The following is a 21,451-nucleotide window of genomic DNA, read 5'->3' as shown; positions in this document are numbered from 1 at the left end:
TGTCTAGAGATTTGATTTTGGTTTAATTTGTTACATATATACAATTACATATTAAATACTTTGTCTACTTTCATACTGAAGATGCCACATCTGAACTGAAAGTACTGTCCTGTATTATTAATTTAGAAATAATCAGGCTGATTTTCCTGTTATGCTACTGCTGTAGCATAACAGCAGGCTTTGCTACTGCAGAGACATAAGATTTCATTGCAATTGTCTGATAGAATTGTTTCAATAGCAAATTTGAAATGCAAAATTATGATTATTTTCGCTTTCGTATATGTATATGCAAAGGAGATTTCAGAAGATTTTAATTAAATTAATATTTTTTATAAGTAGGTCTTGGATTTAAATATATTATTAAGTTATCTTAAGTCACTGCCAGAGACATTGGAAAAAAACTTTTAGGTCCAGTGCCAATTTTTTTCAGTGTTTTAGTCACATTTCCTTACTTATATATAACATGCTTTTTACACATAGTTTTCAAACAGAAGTGTTAGAGAGTGATGTTTGCTCAATAGCTTATGCCTGAATGTTCTTCAGCATTGTGATTTGTCCTTTCACAAAGAGAATGAAGAGTAGGTTGAAATTATTTACTCTGTATGCAGCACAACCTTAATAATCTGTAACATTAATTTTAAATTTGGACGATACCATCCCATCACAAGTTAGCTTTATAACCTGGTAACCCATATTGTCCTTTCTCAACACAGATGTTTCCAGCTTCACTGTTTTCCCTCTTTCTCCTTTTCCCCCATCTTCTGTTCAGTTTTGTGGCCAGAGCAGGACTGTGCAAAAATCAGTGCCCTGTCACAACCACAGACAGCCAATGGTAGCAGAAACACCATATTCCCATTGAGTCTATCCCAGACTTTTGACCTTCTTGGTTATAGAAGATAGATTTAAATTCTGTCCAAATGAATTTTTTTGATGATGGCGCAGACCAGATTCTTTGCATTTTAATGGTGGGTATGTGTGTGTCTGTGTGTGTAGCAGAGAGGGAGATAGCTCCTGGCAATCTTACCACTTTCATTGCTACTGCTGTCTTCTAGGATGTCACTTGATGGTGTTAGTTTTCTGCTTGTGATTCATGTGATCTTGTTGTGTTATCCTTCTTTATTGTATGCTGTCTCTGCACTTACTGAGCAGTACTGCCAAAGAGGACAGCTGCTGGTTCAGTTGCTGTAGCATTGCCATGAATTTAAAAAAAAAATCTGGATGTATTAATTACAGTATATTTCCTCTATGAAAAAATATATTCTGCATTTAATTAAAAGTACATGAAAAGTAGATCTGATCCATGAAAGGACCGTGCCCGTAGCTAAATATCTACTTTATTTTTCCATTACAGGATATTTGCGAAGATATATCTGATCATGTTGAACAAATACACGCTCTACTAGAGACTGAGTTTTCCCTGAAGCTTCTGTCTTATTCTGTCAATGTGATAGTCGATATCCATACAGTGCAACTGCTCTGGCACCAGCTACGTGTTTCTGTCCTGGTTCTGAGAGAACGTATTCTCCAGGGACTACAGGACGCCAATGGAAACTACACAAGGCAGACTGATATTCTGCAAGCATTTTCTGAAGAGACTAAGGAGGTACAGTAACTAAATCCAGATTGAAGGGTTTTATGTGTGTTCAAAGCAGCTCATCCCTCTTGCACATTTAAAATTGCTAGGATGACAGTTTAAAAAATTTAGCTGGTACCTGTTCCTTTGAACAAAATTAGTGCAAATTAAGATCAACTTTCAGAAATGTCATACTAGTGGCAATGTTTTCTAGCAATGTTTTCTCTTGATTGAAAGACTTAGAGTGGTGCCTGTGTTCCAAAGTTGTTCATCTGGTAACTTGGGTATTTAAGGTTCACAGCCAGTTCAGAAGTTAATTTCAGTGTGTAGTGATTTCTTCAGTGAAAGTTTAGACATTTCCTTTATGCATACACAAATGTGAAGCTTACAAAATGTTTTCAAAATTTTCCAGCCTAGGTGTGAACATTCCTTTATAGCAAGATGATGATCTTTAATTTGAGTGGCAATTCTGCATTATGCCTTCAAAGAGTCATGCAGTTTTCCTGAGAAACCATGATGCAAGAATCATACGCTCTTTACTCTGTATGCCAAATTTACATACCTATAAATGGTTTGTAAAGCTGGGTTCATTTAACTAAAATGCCTTTTCCTTTGACTTTATCATTACTAAATTAACTTAATTAGAAGGACACTATTGGCCTACTTTTTTAAAACTTAAAGAAGATAGACATTTTTGATAGTTAGGGTAATTAATGGTTAATAAATACCATGTTGAAGATTTTTCATTTCAGTCCTAAGTTTAAGATAAAATGCTTTTGTAAAGCTTGGGTGCATTTAGAGAAAGAGACCTCTAAATCAGTAAAGTGAATTCTGTGACCTGTGTTACACAGGAAGTCAGAAGTGCCCTAGACACGTCCTGAATTTTGTATCACTCAAGTTCAAAGAGAATGTAAATAATTATCTCTGCTCCATGTTGGGTTTTGTTTTTCTTTGGCACAATGAAGGGGGTGGTCCAGAAATCAATGCTCAGAGATGCCCAGGCCCACCTTCCACACCCCCTCTTCCTGATGTGTACATACCTGGCTCTTTCAGATTCAGTTTCTGCTTTGCCCTTGATGATAAACTGCTGGCAGGTATGAAGGAAATGTACACTTGTCTTTATACCCAGATTTGTGTATTACTGGGAAGTCATTATTTTATGACAAGGACTTGGTAATTTCAAGACATAAAGAAGGTGCATATTCAGATAGTAAGAAACAGGAAATGTTCCATCTGGATCTGATTACAACTGCTGTAAAAAACATCCCTGCTATAGAGAGAAGGACTGACTGGGGAAGAAAAGATTATTTTTCAGTAGGGAAAACACATGTTGCCAGATAGGCTTACATGGTACTATGACATGAAATATACTGACATTATTTTTTTTAATCCACCCCAATTAAAACATAAATAATATTTGATAAATGTAACGGCTAGCAATAGCAGGGACACAGAGCTGATATCAAATTTCTGCCCTATTGCTTGAATAGGTCCACAGAAACTGCTCTGCAGTTGAATACCTTCAGGTATTCAGGCTTTTTATGAGGTACAATGATACTGGCTTTAGTTGATGAACATAAAAAATAAATAAAATGTAATGTAGGGACAGTTGTATCTACTCTTACCCATATTTTTTTTTTTAGTGTTTGTAACTTTAAAGGAAGCATTATTACATAAAAGGAAAAATAATTATCTAGAGCATTCCTATTGGTGACCATACAAATAATTACATTTAATTTTTTTTGAGATAAAAACAACAAAAGCATGATAATACTGGCATTAAATAAATCTCATCTGAAGGACACATTTCGGGCTGCTTGGAAAATGACCAAGATGGTTTAATGCATTTGATTGTAAATTTTATTCATGTATATAAACACATTTTTTAAGAGACAAAAAAGTGGAACTCATTATTCAGAAAAATAAAGGCCTTTAGGGCCTTGGAAAGGTTTTGATTTATATATGGTTTTACAGTTCCTAATAATTTCCTGAGATTAGAAGGACAATGCAGCTTGTTTAGTCACTATTTTCCTTAACGAATTCATCTCCAATATACAAATTTGACAGATTTATAGAAAATTTCCCTTTTAATTATGAGCTGTTGACAATGCCAAATTTGTGGCATGGGATCTACATCTAGATAAAATTTGCTAAAGAAGAGATACATTCAGTATCCAAGACTCTGGCTGATACCTACCCTTCTAGTAATTTTTTCTATAAATATTTTTAGCTGGAGGATTTTATTTTTACTTTAAGTAAAGGGTGGGGGGGATGGATGGAGTACAGGGTTCATGTGTTGTCTGTTTTATCTTTATGGGCATTGGGAAACAACAGCCTTCTTTATCAATATAATTCCTGTTCAGACAAATCCATGTAGTTTACTGTGAGATGGAGAGATTACGTGGTTACTGCACCTTCTTCAAGCATGATGCTACGGATCTTTAAACTATGGATTTGAGCAGTGTAGTGAGACAAGTTATTCCACAGAATAATTCAGACATAAACCTATTGCAGGTACTCAGAGTTTGCTTCAAAAATATATTACGAGGACAAACCTGGAAAGAAAGACCAGTATACTGAGTTAGGCATGTAAAATTAGAATCCTAGAACATGAATTTCTCCCCTTCACAATATTTCTTTTAATGTAGTCTCTATAAGCAAAAGTCCTGTATATTAGAAGATTGACTGAAAATATGCTTACACTGTATACTAAATATAATTTTGCTGTGCATGTTTTTTATCATGCAGTTTTGGATTTTAATCTCATCAGATTTTTTTACTGTCCTTCAAAAAAGACCAAAATATTTATAAGCATTAATTTGACTTTGATCTTAAAATCTCATCTGCCACCTGAGATGGTCTCCTCTGGTTATGTCCATGTTTCTGAGATTGAAGGACTTCCATTGAGAAAATATTGACAAGGGAACATGTCATGCTGGAGGCTTAGCATTATAGTTTCTTTTCCATGTGCCATTCTTCATTTGTGCTCTAAATATCTGGCAAACAAATTTTCAGGTGATAATGCTACAAAAAAGGGAAATGTAATTAGCAGTCTCTATCTTATAATTATGGGGGAAAAAGTCCATCATTGCTGCATGATACTTGGAAAAAACATTCTTCCGATCAACTGAAAGATGGTAGAACAGCATGGATTTTTGAGAAAACAAGATTAACAAGGAGACTGGTACACTCAGCAGCCCCCAAGGTACCCTCCCTCCTGTTTGATGTAGTCAACACAGGAAATACTTCAAGTCTGCTGTATAGAATTTCTGAATCCCCACCTACACAGTAAGTAAAACTGAAAGCAGAATTAAATGAGGAAAATACCAATACAAAAGTGAGTTGCTGTTCTGTTTTAGGTAACTTGCTGTACCAGACTGAAATTAAGCATTTTTCAGCTTACTACTATTCTTAATTCCCAAATACTTCAGATTTGTTAGCTTATTACAGGGTCCTGCAAAAAGAGACAGGTCAGTGATGAACCCTTCTCTAGATGTTAGGCAGTGAAACATAGGAATTGTTTTTTGTTTTGTTACTGTGTGTGTTCTGTGTATGAAAATTAATATTCCAAAAAAAATACCATTTCTTTGTGTATTTCAGGATCGTCTTGACTCTTTAACTGAAGTTGATGATTCTGGACAGTTGACCATCAAATGTTCTCAAAATTACTTGTCCCTGGATTGTGGTATTACTGCATTTGAACTATCTGACTACAGTCCTAGTGAGGATTTGCTTGGTGCTCTGGATGATATGACCTCCAGTCAAGGGAAAGCAAAATCATTTGAATCTTGGAACTACAGTGAGATGGATAAGGAATTTCCAGGACTTATCAGAAGTGTGGGTTTACTTGCAGTAGCAACAGATTCTATTGCTTCTCAGTGTAATGAAGCTTTGAAGGAGAAAGAAAATCATGTACCTCTTTCAGCAGAAGATGGAGAAGAAACCAAAGACAAGAAAGCATCACATGATCTCTCACTAGCATCTCCTTCTGGAAATTCCTCTCTTTCTAAAGGACCTTTCTCTGAAAATGGTGTTTTACCTATTGACAGCAAAGCAGCTTCCATATCAATGAATCCAGAGTGCAATCCTCCACAGCACACTGGTGAAAATACCAAACACTCTCACTGTGAAAATTCAACACCTAAGAGGTCCATAAGAGACTGCTTTAACTATAATGAAGACTCTCCTACGCAGCCTACCTTGCCAAAAAGAGGTCTGTTTCTGAAAGATGATGTGTTTAAAGAGTATATAGAAGCCAATGATTTAAAAAGACAAATCTCTCAAATAGTGAAAAATGAAATGAGTAGAAGTACACCCTCGTTGTTAGATCCACCAGACAGATCCAAGCTTTGCCTAGCTTTAAAGCCGCCCTATACTAACAGTCCATCTGCAGTTAGTCAGTCATATGATTGCTTAAATAAAATAAGTGATAAGAATCTTGAGTACACAATAAATAATCACTTCAAAGACAGTCCCATAATTCTAGGAAAGTGCACTTTCTACAACAGTAAAGAGAAATCAAAGCACAAGAAGTCTCATGATTCTCCAGAGAAGGTGAAAACTGACAGAACACCTGGAAGTATGTGTAAAACAGCTCCATCAACCCAGGTCAAAAAAAGAGGGTGTTCTCTGCAGAATGGAATTACTTCTCATAGCTCTAAGTCTCTGGACGAGACAGAAACAGATTCTTCTGCATCATCAGATTCTTGTAACCAGAGAGATACAAATGGGCAATCAAAAGGTAAAACTGAGCCCCTGAGCTCACCAACACGTAGCCAAAACAGTGCTTCTTCAGCTGGTTCTGAGCTTTCCAGCTCATCCCCTCTTCTGAGAAGAAAGAAAAATAAAAGCTTATCTTCAACACCACACTATACTCAAAAAACCACTAAGGACAACGAGGTGTGGTATGGATCTGATGAATATTTAGCACTTCCTTCACATCTCAAACAGACTGAAGTATTAGCTTTAAAACTTGAAAATTTGACAAAGTTGCTGCCCCAAAAGCCCAGAAGAGAAACAATTCAAAACATTGATGACTGGGAGCTGTCAGAAATGAACTCAGATTCAGAAATGTATCCGACATACCAGACAAAAAAGCACAAAAAAAGGGGTAGAATTTCACCAAGTTCTTCAAGTGATATAGTATCCTCCTTGGGTGACAGTATTGAATCTGGGCCTCTCAGTGATATTCTCTCTGATGAAGATCTTTGTATGCCTGTATCTTGCATTAAAAAATACATTGAAGAAAAGTCAGAAAGGACTGCTGCCACTCAGCCCACTGGGAATGAGACCTCTCCTTCAAATAAATCAGCTTTAATTCATCAACTGATGCAAGATATACAACATCAAGAGAATTATGAAACCATATGGGAAAAAATTGAGGTAAGACAATAATCCTATATTCTTTCACTGTGTTCTTGAGAAGGCTGTATGTGGAGATGGAGCTGCTGGCAGGGATAAGGTTGCTTTTTGTTTTCTTCTAATGCTGAAAATCATCTTATCTGGTGACTGCTGGAAGTAGAGAAGAGAAGCAATTATTGTAATTATAATGGACTGAAGTTAACTTTAACTAACTAAACAGGATTTGCCCATATTATTTTACTTACATCAATGCCATTAAACTTGCTAAAATAATATTTTACCAACCAATCTGCTCTTTGCCAAGATTGGGTATGTGACAAGTTATTTTTTGTAGGAAGGGTAAAATAAACATAAAAGAATCAGGGATCTTTGCTGTATTTGAATGAAGTTATACTTGATATCGTCTGCCTATTTTGTTCATTAAGAAGAGTTGCTTTAGTCCAAGAATAGGAATCTTGATTCCTGTCAAATTATACCAACATTTCTTTTTAATTAGTTCTCTTCCTTTGCAGTGATTATTTTACCTCCTGTTTTGGTGGAACTAAGCATCACTTAAAAAAAATTAACTCATATAATCCTTCTTAAATAATACCAATGTATTAGTGCAATATGTTAGAGCAATAATTATATACTATTCCATTAAACTTCAGATGAGATGGGACTTCACTGAGGAGTCTTTTTGAGAAAAAAGATAAACTTTGGAAAGGGAGGTGAATTTGAATGAATAATCAAATCAGGACCTAGCCATCTCACTAATATAATTCTTAGACTACATTCACTGTAATGTTTCTTTCATTTTCTGATTAATTTTTCTTCCTGGCCATTGCAGAGAACTCTTCTTCTCAGAACATTTCATGTCCATCCTCAATGGCATTTAAGTTTTCAGAAAAGAAAGCTCTATCTCTATTAGATTTCAAAATGCTTTAAAACTCATAACACATATTAAAGGGTGATGTTTAGCATCTAAATGCTAAATCTGATATCTTCTGATAAATCAATATCTTCTGTCTTATCAAGTTGTGTATGAGCTGAGAAAAAAGGACTAGTTTTATATGGCCAGAAAGTCCTTCTTATGAAGCACAATTTCTGTAACTTTTGAAGGCATGGGAATTATTATGACTAGTAGGGAAATAGTTGAGCTAGAGATATTTGAATATAAAGTAGGGGTAGAAAATACAGAAAGAGAAATTTCTTCTTAAATGAGGGTGCAGCAGCTGTCAGCTGTAAAGGGCAGTGTGCAATGATGCAAACTTTTCTCTCTGTCTTCACGGGTGGGGCTCATCTTCCAGACTTTGATGAAAGAACTGTCTTAGTAAGTGCAAATTGTTTCTGTCCTTGAGTCTGTGTAGTGTTGAAAATTAGTCCATCTGAGGCTGACAGATACAGAGCTCTTCATTCTGGGAAAGCAATAAAACCCATCAAAGCTGCTTGTGAATACATAAGATGCTGTCTTTAAAATGACACTGCAACAGCCTGTTTAAGAATGGGATTATTGAGTGTCTAGGGACCAGTGCCTTCCACTAGATGCTGACTTCCTTTTGGCATGAAACAGGTGGCAGAGAAACTTCTTGTATCATACTCTCATCACCATATTTGTTTTTTATCAAAAATTTTTTGAAAAGGTAATTCTTTTTCGAGGGGCTGTCTGTCTTTGTGTGAGTCCTTGCAGCTGCAGTTCAGTCCTACCAGAACAGAGGAGTGAGAATCAGCTGTAACAACTGGCTGCAGCTGGAAACACCCTCTTCCCCTCCAGCCTTTCCTCACCGCCTCTGGAGAGTGGATTGAGCTTGTAACAGCAATTAAAAGTAGTTAGCTGTTCTGTGGCCAGGGTAAACCCTTCTAGCTAGTGACTCCAGCTGCTGCTCTTGTTCTTGAGGAACTTGACTGCTGCTGACACTGCACTTCCTACAATTTCTCAGTGTTTCTGTGATAAATGTTTAGAAAATATTAATGTGGAATTTGAAAATAATCTCATGAAGTGTGTTTGGCTCATAGTAAAGGAAGGGCTTTAAACAGAAAGAAGAGCAGATGCAAAGAGGACTGCTAGGAAGAGAGAGCTCAATATTCCATCAGCTTAAAAGCAGCACATAAGTTTCATATTTCACTAAATGTGCTTCCTGAATAGTGAATAAAAATAACCAGTGAAAATTTTTGAAATACTTAAGAAAAATTATGCTATTTTAAAGAAATATAAGTTTTCCCCAAGCAGCTTATTTACCCAAGTTTTTCTATTATTGCTGGTCATTAAATCTTCTTCTTGTAAGACTAGTTAAAAACCAATTTTTGACTTTTTCAAAAGCTCTGACCAAGGTAAATTTTGCCTCAGTGACAATATGATGCTTTGCTGAGATACTTTAGTTTTACTTAAGTAATAAGAAACTAGAAAATTCCTCCTTTATGTGATGATATCAAATAGTGTGAACAAAGAGGAATCTAAGGAAAAATACCACACCTGTATCACAATTAAATTCTTTCTTATACTAGATCTCGTGCTTCACAATTCCCTAAGACAAGAATCAGAACTTTTTTCAATTATTGTAAATTGGCTCTTGTGTTAATTCTGTTGTCTAAGAACATGTATCCCACTCAAAAAGGAATTTCCTAATTTCACAAATATGTCTTAGCAACAATTCAATACTGCTTTTGTTAGCAGCAGTTTTGTGATGAAGAAGTCAGATCTGAAAGGTGAACTTCATTTTGAGGACAGAAGAAGCATGCTTATTCCTGTTAGTAATCCAATCCAGTTGCACTGCTGGAAATATGTCTAGCATGATGTATGTTATTTATTAAGATTGTAAACAAAACTAAAATAGCTTAGTCTTTCATTTTGGGGTTTTGACAACTTAGAAACAACTGCAAGTCTCAAAATAATTGAAAGTAATGTTTTAGCTAGGTAATATGAAAAACAAGGAAATTTTGGTATTTTATTATGATTATTATGGGAATAATTTTGAATTAATGTGAATCTTGTAATATCTTCACAGGAGGTAATTTGTTGAAAATATGCTTAAGCATTTTAAAAAGAAAAAGTAATAATTTCTTAGTTATAGAAATGATAGTCATGGGTAGAAACTGAAAAATTGTTATTTTTCATATTTGCAAATTAGACTGATGTCCTTGCAGGGGCATTATCATCCCATTAGTGTTCCAGTCTGTCTACAGATAGAACTCTGCTCAACTGCCCCATTTGCTGTTATATATCTGGCCACTTTCTTGCTTTGCAGTAACTATTGCATAATCTTGTCATCCACTGCAGGTGACAATCCGACACGTTTTTTGTACCCTTACCTTCATTCTAGGGTGCAAAACAATTTTTGTGGCTGTTAATGTTATGTTTCAGAAATTACTTTTTGGAGTTAAATGTGAAAATGAGTGATAGCAAATTCTGAAAGTTCCTCTCATTGTTTAAGTTCAGCTTTTAGGAGCTGCCCCAAATTAATTTTAGAATGCACATTAAGGTCTATAGTTTCTGTTACACTAGCTAAAAGGGGAACAGATATAACAGCAGCATTCTCAGAGATAACACCAATGGAGTTCTTTGCTATAAGAATTTGGCTCTTTGCCACTTCTCATATGTGACACTAGGACTTCACAGTATCAGTTTCAGAATGCTTCAAGGTTTGCTTTCTGTGAGAAAGCTAAGTTTTCCTTAAAATCATATTAATAATTGTGGTTTTCCCCCAGCTTTATGTGCAAACTGAAAAATTGGGAGCAAAAACTTATTTTGGACTGGTCTAATGGCAATATATTTTCAATTATTTTATGTGAATAAAATATAATAACAATAAAGTAACCTTGTTCAGGCAGTTTTAGCTCTTTTTGCAGAAAGTGATGCTAGATTGACTTTACTGCTATCCTTGTGCTGTAATATGTGGTCATCGATAATTCCATCTACTTGTTTTTAGAGGGCACTATTAAAAAGGTTAGAAATGCAACCATTTGCAAGACACTTCATTTTGTGAAGATGTGTTTGCTTTGTAGGCCTCAGGGTTAATAGTATGGAGCAAATTGCTAATTTTTTGTTTGTTTTTGTTGTTGTGTTGTTGTGTAGATTTATAGCTTTTTTATCAGAGACTCCATTTTTGAAAGAGGCAGCTGAATTTCCTCTACAAGAAGCCATTTGATATTGAGCCCATATTTTCAGTACATCACATTTCATAAACTTGTTCTGAACTCCATTGGCTCCATATTTTGCCTGTGTAGCCCAGACAGTCTTGGCTACCCACCTTCGGAATGTGATAAGGAGATAAAACAATGCTACTCTACGAGTTTTTCAGCTGTCAGTTACAGCGTGCCCCAGGGTTCCTACAGCAAAGAGATGGATAAAAATTTTACTGCCTTCCAGGACTAGGCAGAGAGCCCCTCACCCTTCTGTAAACATTTACCCCTCCTGAACCCAGGATGCCCCAGGAGAGCAGACATCTAAGACCCCTGTTTTAAATTGCAGTAATGGGAATAACTTTCCTGTTAAGAAGGATCTAAGGATCAGTGCATCCTGCAGAGGAGAGTGCAATCTCATATCTAAACTTGTTAATGTGACAAATACTGTGACTGGTCTGTTGGGGTGAGAAAGATTTCCATTTTCAGAGAACAGTCATAAAAAGTAACTAAATGGTAGACTTCTGCAAGTGCTTAATGGACTTGGCAGAGCAAGTTTGTGTTGGAGATGTGGCTGGAAGTCCATTTGAGTAGGGGAGTGCCAGTTTGTTAGAAAATTATTGGAGAGCTGACACAGAGGGGAAATAATTTGTTTAGGTTGAAAGAGGACAGAGCTCCTTCTGGACAGAGAGCGGACTGAAAACACACCAGTATAGCTAAGGTAGAAGTTGGATTGCTTTAGGGGAAGTTGACTTGGTGATTGTTGACAGGCAATTAGAGGGAAAAGCTTGCATAGAGGTAAAATGCAGTTTGAGCTGTGGGGCTACGGTAGTGAAAAACTAATAGGAACTGATAACTCTGATGAAGCTTGGTAACAAAGAGAAACATGGAACTGCAATCAGAAATGTCAGAATGGGAAGAAAAAAGCAAACATGTAATCAACATGGCACAGACCTGGCTTTTTTGAATTACTAGATAAAGGATTTTTAAAGTGTTGCAGTGCTCCCCTTATATCTCTTGCTTTCAATAACTTAGTGCTTCTAATATTTGCTCTTTTAAAATAAATGTATTTCATAGTTTTCCTAACAGTGTACTTGCCAAAATCTGTTCATTTCTGAATCTTACTTACACTGTTTCATACAATTTAGATTGAAATATTGCTTTTGGTTGATGACCAGTTTAGAAAAAACAGTACGTGAAAGAGGTATCAGATCCAGAAATTCCTTGGCAGCTCTGCAGTTTTCTCAGCAGTCTTGCTGCTTGGTGCAGCATAATTGAAAATGTCACTTCACATTTTGTACTGAGAGACAAGTTTGTGCTTTGCTGTTTTGAGTCTGATGATGCTCCCCTGCTTCAAAAGCCTTCAAGCTGGTTAAACTATTATTAAGCAATAATGTTGCATACATATGAAACTCTCAGATTTAGGCAGACAAATAGAGCTTTGCTAGAGGATATTGAAATACAGTGAGCCCTCTGTTCCTCAGAACAGAACTAAAACCCTTAGTTCCTAACAGTTTGCTTGAATTTTAAACAGCTCCTCCAAGTACATTCACTTTTCTTTGGCATTTGCTTTACCAGAAATAGTTTAAGCATGTTTGAAACCAGCAATTTCCAAAAAATGGCAGCTTTTATCTAAGCTGTGAGAATTCTGCATTTTTAACTCTACAACTGACTGCAGGAATTATGCTTCCTTAATGAAACACATCTATTGTGAAGCATATGCTTGTTCAGAATGGTTTGAATTTCCACTGTAAAGACCTCAGAATGATTTGGCAGTGAGTAGTTTTAGATCAGGGATTTTTTACATTCAGGATTTGGCAAGTCATTCCAAAGAATTTGTGGTGGGGGGAAGGGAAGGGAGGGAATGAGAAAGGGAGAGAAAGAAATAGAAATAAATCTGCTGCCTAATAATTTTAGTGGCATTGCTTTGAGGGTATGTCTTCACCAGCATTTAGAACTGGTGGTAGTGGAAATGCTTATATCCAATGTTTCGCTCACATCTGATGTGAGACCTTTGACTGCAAAAAGCCTTATAATTCTGTCCTTTTTTGTACATATTTTGATACCACAGGGATGGCTATGAACAGCTTAGATGAACCAAGAAGCAGCTGCTTTTGCATAAATGTTTGTGAGCCCTCCATTTCCATTCTTACAGTCAGCTTTTTGTGACCATTGGCTTTTTACAACCTAGAGTCATGTCTTAATCATCTATACCATAGCATAGCCACAAGCTAGAATCAGAGACATCCACATTATTTATATGTGAACTAGAAACTTGTTCTTGGTTGAGGATCTGTGGATCTCTGCTGTTCGGCTGAAGAGTGTAAAAGGGTTGAAGGTGGAGAGACGGAAGAGTAAGACTGCAAGAGGTGAACTTGCTCTCACTGTAGCCCAGGAAAGGCAGGAAGGTGAGCAGTGGGTGCCAGGTGACTCACCTGGATAGCCAACAGAGGCTCCAGATTCAACAGGGACACAGCTGTAATTTGGACAATGAATCACTGGTGACTTCAAGGTGATCTTATGATCTACTTGTTTCTATCACTGCAGAGAAGCTCTGTTGTTTGTGATTGTTTGGTGCATTCAGTTTTTTCATGAAAGCAGAGAAAGACACGCAGAAACCACTGCAGTAGGTTTGGAAGCTTTCAAAACAAATAGAGTCAAATTGCTATTGGGAATTTACTTTATTGTGTGTGTGGTGGTTTAAGAAGGATCTTCTGTTACTTAGGATTGAATCATCTGTAACTGCTGTCTTATAGGAGCTGGTGCTGGGAGAAGGTTGGTTCATTGTGAAGAGTTTGAGATAACTTCAGATCTGTCCTGTTACTTACTGTATTGATTTTGTGGCTCCTTGAAGTGCCTCCGCTATTAAACAGAAAACTATTACATTTGAAATTACAGTTACCAATATTCCCTTAAAAATGGTAAATACAAATGGGTGAGAGATAATGCTCACTGCCTTTTACGTTCATAGGGATATGCTTTTCACAATGTTTTAAGGTCTAGTTTACAATATTATGTTACATAATATACTTAGTCTCTATGGTACTCATGTTTTATGTATCTTCTGTGAGGAAGTACAGGATATTCCAGAAACATACAGTATACCAAAATCACTATGCTCTATTCTAAATATTTAATTTTTTAAATAATACATTGCTGCTAATTTTCACCTAAATCAAATCCCAGTCTATCTACTGTTAACACATCATTGCCTTAAAATGTGTACATGCTAGAGATGAGTCAGAGCAAGACAAATGAGCAAGGGTCTTGAGAGGATTAACCTGAAAGGAAAGGTCAAATCCACTTACATAAGATTATTGCATAACTTCTCAAAATCTCTTCATATCTTTTTCTTCTTGTATGTCTTTATATATTTTGACAGCAACTAGTTTTCTTTCCTTCTTCTTTTCCAGTATCTTATGATCAGGAATGAACCATTAAATCATGCTGACTCTTGAATCATAGTTGTCATCCTTAGGCATCAGAGTGAATATAATTTGTGGTAAATATAGTCAGGATATTGTCTCTCAGAGGCTTGTTTCAGACTGTCTGTCTGCTTATGCAGTTTTTCTTTATTTATTTTGAAAGTAACCAAAAGGGAAAAAAATTGTTTTCTTGTCTTTGTTTCAGGTTTTGGAGCAGAGATAAACCTCACAAACAGCTGAGGTATTCTTGTGTATCAAACTAGAGCTGTATCTCAGTTTTCCTAAATTGTTACTTTGATCGCTGACTTTCATTCAGGTCAAGTAAGGTTTTCCCAAGCAAGAGCTAGATTTGCTTCTGGTTTCCTTTGGCCAATGTTTGGAGTCTGTCCAGGCTAACACTGGGAGAACTACCAAGCAGACAGATTTTTAGTAGTAGACAGTGTAGATGTTCTAGTCACAGTAACTTAATATTACTAAGTGCTTTTTCTCTGCTGATGCCAGCATGTGACTACATGAATGTTTCCTCACTGAGCTATATATGACTAAAGACACCCAGGGTAATTTAAAATCATCTGTTGCACCATTAGCTGCAAACAATTATAGCAGCTAACCTAAAAATGTCTCAGGTTAAGTCCAAACTAGAGTCATGTATTGCAGTTCAAATATCTTGCAGCTTTATTGAGGTAGAGAAAGTCAGGGGATAAAAAGTGAATGTGTAAAAAACCTGAAAAGCTTCTGCAATTAAAAATAAAGAAGTCAAAAGGAAACAAGTACCAAGATTTTTTTTAAATTTTGTTCCGTAAATAAGTCCAAATCTGGGGATAAAAATTGTTCAGAATTAGGGTCTACAGAGGGTGTAGAAGAAGGCCCTCTACAGAACACTAAAAAAAGAAGCTTTCTAAAATGGAAAGTTGATGAATTAGGAAGCAAATGAAAAGAAGTTAATGGAGGAACTAATAGTGACAGGATTTCTTTGGAGACTGCAGGTGAACAGGAACTGGGTGCATAACAGGAGGCTAAATGAGGAAACCAGAGGAATAATAATGGAGTAAAGAGAAGAGGTGGTGAATCTTAATATCTCCTTACTGTTGCCATATTTAGCAAAGAGTGGCAATCACAATTTCCCTTTTTAAAAATTCAGAAATCTTAACTGCAAAACAAGTTCATGGGTCAAAGAATTACAATATCTCTTGTGAGGTGACAGACTTAACCTCTTCTAACCAATTAGCCTTGAAAAATAGGAAATGCTGAATTAAACGTTCTGATTTCGAAAAGGAATTGTGGTCATTATATCTTAAGTCATGTCAGTGATACAGCAGAGGTCAATATATTTAGCACTTGCCCACAAGCAAACAGCATCTGTTCTATTTTAGTAAAAAGTGATTTTTTTTTCCTTTTTCGAAAACTTTTCAGACGTGGTGATATATTGCCCTCTTGAGGCCAAAACTGCTTGCTGCACTTATTTTACGGCTTTTTCATTTCCTTCTCAAATGAATGAGTCCCGCACAACTTTACAAACATGGATTTAGAAACGAGAATAAATAAATCAGAAGCTAGAACATTTCATCCTTGTTAATATAAATTTTTGCTCTAGTGTAGTCTCCAAGAAATTTTTTGCTGTGTATTTTATCCCAACAAATTTAATGTTGAAATAGAGAACTAGAGTAATATTATCTAAATAAACAGTGTTTGCCCTGGCTTTGTGACCATCAGGTCAAGAACATAGTGGCTTCCTTTCTTTACCTGTCACTTACTGGCTAACTTACTAAAAATTTTATGTAAAAATAATGAATAATTTGCTTATTCAAAAGGCAATGAAAATTCCAAGGAATTAATTTTGTGCTATAGTGTAAAGGTATCAAATCTGGCTAATTTCATTCTTTTAATGTGATTTATTCTTTGTTTGTGAAAACATAGCATTTTTGGAACTTCACAAAGCGTTGTTTAATTGACATCATTCCACTCAGACTTCAGGCTACAGGCGCAACATGGTGTGTGCATATCATGTGTACCTTTCAATGCTTGGGGAACAAGGTTCATTTCTAGCAACTGTGAGATCAAAGAGGAAAGAAATGTTGGGACCACTTAGGGGAGGTGCCACTGTGGCGCAAACTGAGTGTCCTCCAGTGCCCAACACGCACGTGCAAGGCAGCAGCTGACCATCAGCTGGAAATAGCAGCTGCACGAGGGCCTTCCACCCCCAGTCCACTCTCTGAAGCCCAAACACTCAGGGTATGTAAACCAAGGAATGATGGCCATCCATAACTGCCTATTTTTCAGAGCAGAATAAAGCTTTATATTAATCTACTACATGAAGGACATAGTATGGATAAAGTTGTAAATGGAGATTAGTTTGTCTTTTGGATGCAGTTCATCTCATAATCAATACATTCATTAGCTGTAAAAAAATAAAAAAAATCTGAAAATAAATTATGTTGTCAACACAACATTTAAAATAATTACATGAAGAGGAAATGCAGTACTTCCAAGTACCCTTACATCGCCTTAAGTTGCTTCAACATCCATAGTTATATTGGCAGCACTTTTACACAAAGCACCAGGCTAAGTCCTGAATTTGCTGAAAATTAAGATCTTATTTAGAAATTTTTATTATCCTTAGAGTCTGGATCAAGGTTACTGAGTAACAAACATTTCAAACTGAAAGAAAGGGAACAGTGCTTATCAGGAGACTTGATTTTAGGTTTACCTGTAGAAGAAATAATAAATTTGTACTTTCAAACAAGAGGTCCTGAACTAACTTATACATTTTCTATTCTAGTTTAGAGTGCACAAAAGAAAAAAAAAGGAATTTGGGACTGTGAAGTGGATGTGAATTTACTACAGCTTTCTGCCACTATTCTTTATGCAGTACTTAATAGCTCATTTTGGTGTCTGACATTTTTACCAAAGATAGGCCCCTCTCCTGTGCTGTGTTTATGGTCCCTTCAGAATCCAGACACTCCTTCCAGCTGCTGCTGCTGCAGAGCTGAAGTCCACCTTTCTGGGAATTATTGGCATCATCTTTTGTGTCTCAGGCAGATTTATTTGCTGTTCTCCTCCTTTTCTTGATACATCCTTGGCTACAAATTTCTGGAGACGTTCTTTCTCCTTAGTTTACTGTGTGAAACAAGAATATGTGATCTAAAAACATTCACGTGTCTTAGCTGATCTCTAGGTATGGTAAGTCTTGGACTTAGACACGGTCACATAAAAATTGTCAGCGAAAAAGGCTTTAATTTAGTATATTTGATGCTGTGATACATGAGACAAAACTTATCCTGTATTAGATGCTATGGAGCATCTTTCTTTGTTTACTAGATGCTGCTTAGACCTCCTGAGCTTTATGTAGAAAAGAAATTACTCAGAAAAGAAGTTATTTTAAGAGCAGAGAGAGTTTCTGTGAGAAATGACCAATAAAAGACATTGCTCTTTGTAAATAAATATATTCTCAGAAACTATATGTCAATCCTAGTAGTATGATGAACTTTCAAGACCAGACTTGTATGATCCTTCAGAAGTTTGTACATAACTGAGATCACTCAATATCATGACTTCTGACTGTTCCACTTTTAACTCTCAGAGCTTCTGTCTGCCTGTTTTATTGCCAAAGGCCCAAAGAGCATCACACTTCCTTTTTTTTAAACTAACTGTAATTAGCTATTTTTTTCTTTTCCTTGTATTTCCTCCTCCATTTTTCTCCCTGCTTATGCCCCATTTCCTTATAGTCTGTTATTCTGCTTCTGTCTCATTTTCAGGGCTCTTGGTATCCTTCAACTCATGGATTTGTCTGTTGTGCTGCTTATACTATTCACTCCACAGTTTCAATATTGTTTCCTCAAGAACCTTTTTCCAGTGAACCCCAGCAATTTCACCCAGACTCAGAATGCTGAGCGAGTTGAATGCTAGAAACATTTTAATATAGATCCACACTGTAGAGCGTTTCTGATAGAAGCCACTGCTGATTAGAACAGCGGAAAGGATTTGCTTCTTTAGCCGATACCTGTGTGCCTGCATTAGCCAGTGGAGATGAAGGTTGTCTGTGTACAGGGATGTGTTTTGGTCAGCGTCCCTCTCAGTCTCCCCGGTGGCTCAGCAGTGCTGGCAGGCGGCATGTGCTGCCTCCACCAGAGGGCTCATGCCCACTGCTCCACTTTGAAAATACCTGGAATTCAAAGTAGTGGGCAGGATAACTTACGATGCAGATAAGCAAAATTACTGTGTCATCCAGAATGTGAATTCAGATGTAGGATTTTTTCATAGCATGAAGAATGTGCTCATTTATTTACTCAGTCCCCTGGAGTGCTTTGAGAATCACACAGCTTTTGAGGTACAGCACCCATGTTTTCTCAGTGTGACCTTAATCCTCACCTGAATGAATGCAGGAACTTTGGCTGGCTCTGTTCCTGTTAATGTTACATCTCAGGTGGGATGCATGGCCACATCAGCATGAGGAGAGGCCAGCAGCCATTGCCATCAGAACAGATGGCATCTCTGGAGGTTTACAACCAGCCCATACTGCTCTTCAGTTCATACCAGAGGGTTCTTTAAATGCTGGAGGAATCAGGTGTTCCAGTCTTTCTGCTTCCTTCTCTTTGCCAGTCCACCCTGCCCTTCAACCCATGCAAAGCCACAATGACACTGGCTTTTTCTATGCTGCTGTATTGCATTCCTATGCACAGCTCTCTTGGCCTCATGGCTACATACTTCTCCCCAGCACTGTCCTTCCAGCCCATGGATTTTGTTTCTATGGTTCTGGGTGTTCACTGATCCTTCAAAAGGCTGGGGGAAATGTTACCAGTGATGCTGGGATCTTTGCTAATCTAAGAATTAGAAGATGGTTCTCTGGAAGCATTGGCTTAGTTTTCCCATATCTATCTTTGCTCCACAGTGAATCTACTGGTACTGAGAATCCCTTTTTTTAGATCTTGCACGTTTCCAACAGCAGTGAAGGCCTTTTGATAGTACTTTTAAAGAGAAGGTAGATCTTCACCTTGAGCCAAAGGTAAGACAATGCATAGGATAAAGAAAGAATTATGTTTGTAGCATCATGGAAAAGTTTAAGTATCTACAGAGATATATTAAAGAGTGATTTTTAATATTCAGATTACCATAACCTGCTTTTTGTCTAAAAGCAGAAACCAAGTGAACAGTCCCATTGGGGCGGTGAACTTTCTATTGCACAATTGGATGCACTGTTGTCAAATATAGCTGTTTATAGTGGATTAAAAAGTAACACTTCACATGTTTGCCTTCACTTTTCATGCTTTTAAAGCAAATCCTATCTTTATGATTGTGGCTCTTTTACCTAGAAGGCTTTAGGAAACAGAGAAACTAAACATCTTTTTTGCTATTCCTGCTATAGTCAGAATTCAGTATGGAAAAATAGCTTGGACGCTAAACCCAGGAAAAGTAATGAGCGAGTGACTATCCTGTGGATATGGAACAGAAAGTTCCATAACCATATAATTCATGGCCTATTCAATAGATGCCCATTTGAGAAAATGCATTTAATATTAATTTCTATGTGTGGTAGGTGGGCACAAAGCCTAGAGGTGGCACTCAGGAAAGATTTGTGTAATTAAACAGTCCTTGAAATGCTTAACTAGACAATGTAGAAGTTATGTCTTTACATGGATGTCCACTAAGAAAAGTATTTGATCTTTATCTTTAACCAGTGTGGAGGAAGCATTTAAGGAACACATTCTGATAAACTGTGGTTATTGAGTAAATGTGGTACTTCTTTAGGAGAAAGGCTTCAAGTTCTATTTCTGAATTGTTTGTGAATATATCCTGAACTGCATGTTAAGTATTTCCATCCTACAGATGTGTTTGGTCAGTTTTATGTTTCTGTGAGGTCACTGCCTGTCAAAGAATCTTGACAATATCACACAAAGAATATTTTCCATTGTGGCATCTTGGTTCCTTTGGGATCCCTAACATCTGTATTGCTAATGGTTTTATTGTTGCCTCTGGCTCTACCTCCAATTAAATTGACCGTGGCAGTTTGTTGCAGTCTCATCCTCTTGAGTACCTGGATTTCTTTGACTTACCTTTGCCTATGAAGAAAGCGCACTTTTATCCTTTTGAAAATAAAGTCCATGGGCAGGAATGTGTTCCTCCTGAGACTAATATGCAAGTCCTTTTGTGGTTAGACAAAGGGTTTTCTTAATGTATTCTGTGATAGAAGTGCCCTAAGAGCCAGCCCATCCTTGTACACAGACACCTCTGTGAGCTCAGTCTTTTTGTAAACTGGGAACAAACTTTACAACACTGCTGGCTTGCAACAAAATTGGGCATTCATTTTTAAGCACACAGCCTCATAACCAATTCTTTTAAGAAGAGAACTCCCTTTGTGTAATAAAAGGAAAGGTAGAAAGAAAAAAGGTCTGGGGTAGTGATTTAACAAGCACTGTTGTCTGGCGCTTCCACGCTGATGAGGCTTGTGGAAGAGTAGACCTTCTACCATCAGACTTAGCTATCATGGCAGATAATTTTAGTATGTTTGCATTTAATGGTGTGGAGCGTTGCTTTTATTCTTATTTTAATCTTATTTTAGGTCATTAGAAGGGCTTTGTACTTTTAGAAATGCAATGAGTAAAAGTGTCTTAACTATAAGCCAGCATACATGTAAAATTAAAATGTAAGAGTAATAAATTGAGTGGTGTTAAAATTGTATAGCTTGAAATTACAGGTCAAAAATATTGAAATAAATTTGCTACCCATGCCATGTAGGCACAATAAATCTGGGATTTTTTTTCCTCAAGATGGAAACACGAAATTCTATCTAGGATCAGTACTGTAAAACTTTTCATAATGATGCTAGTTGGGTGCAGTTGCTTCCTTTGTTTTATGGCATAATTTTAGTAAAATTAATTTTGGTATATTCACTTATTTAAGTGTGTATACCCAAATTCCCCATCTAAAGGAATCCCATATAAAAAATCTACTAAAGCCATATAAAATACTGCTGCTTTTAGTGTAACAATAACAACAA

At 36.6% G+C, this 21,451-nt stretch overlaps 1 protein-coding gene across 4 annotated transcripts in view; it reads left to right on the top strand.

Moving 5' to 3' along the window:
- The window catches only part of AKAP6 (A-kinase anchoring protein 6), a 292,740-nt gene that overhangs the window by 116,878 nt on the left and 154,411 nt on the right, over nucleotides 1-21,451 (top strand). For all 4 annotated transcript variants that reach the window (XM_039705045.1, XM_039705048.1, XM_039705046.1 and 1 more), the window contains 2 exons: nucleotides 1,352-1,603; nucleotides 5,174-6,955. In XM_039705045.1, coding sequence (XP_039560979.1) covers nucleotides 1,352-1,603; nucleotides 5,174-6,955 — 2,034 coding nt within the window. The remainder of the gene's footprint in view (nucleotides 1-1,351; nucleotides 1,604-5,173; nucleotides 6,956-21,451) is intronic.

Source organism: Passer montanus, unplaced genomic scaffold, assembly GCF_014805655.1.
Source record: "Passer montanus isolate IOZ18808 unplaced genomic scaffold, ASM1480565v1 scaffold18, whole genome shotgun sequence".
NCBI classification, from domain to species: domain Eukaryota; kingdom Metazoa; phylum Chordata; class Aves; order Passeriformes; family Passeridae; genus Passer; species Passer montanus.
This window is presented reverse-complemented; position numbering and strand designations above follow the sequence as displayed.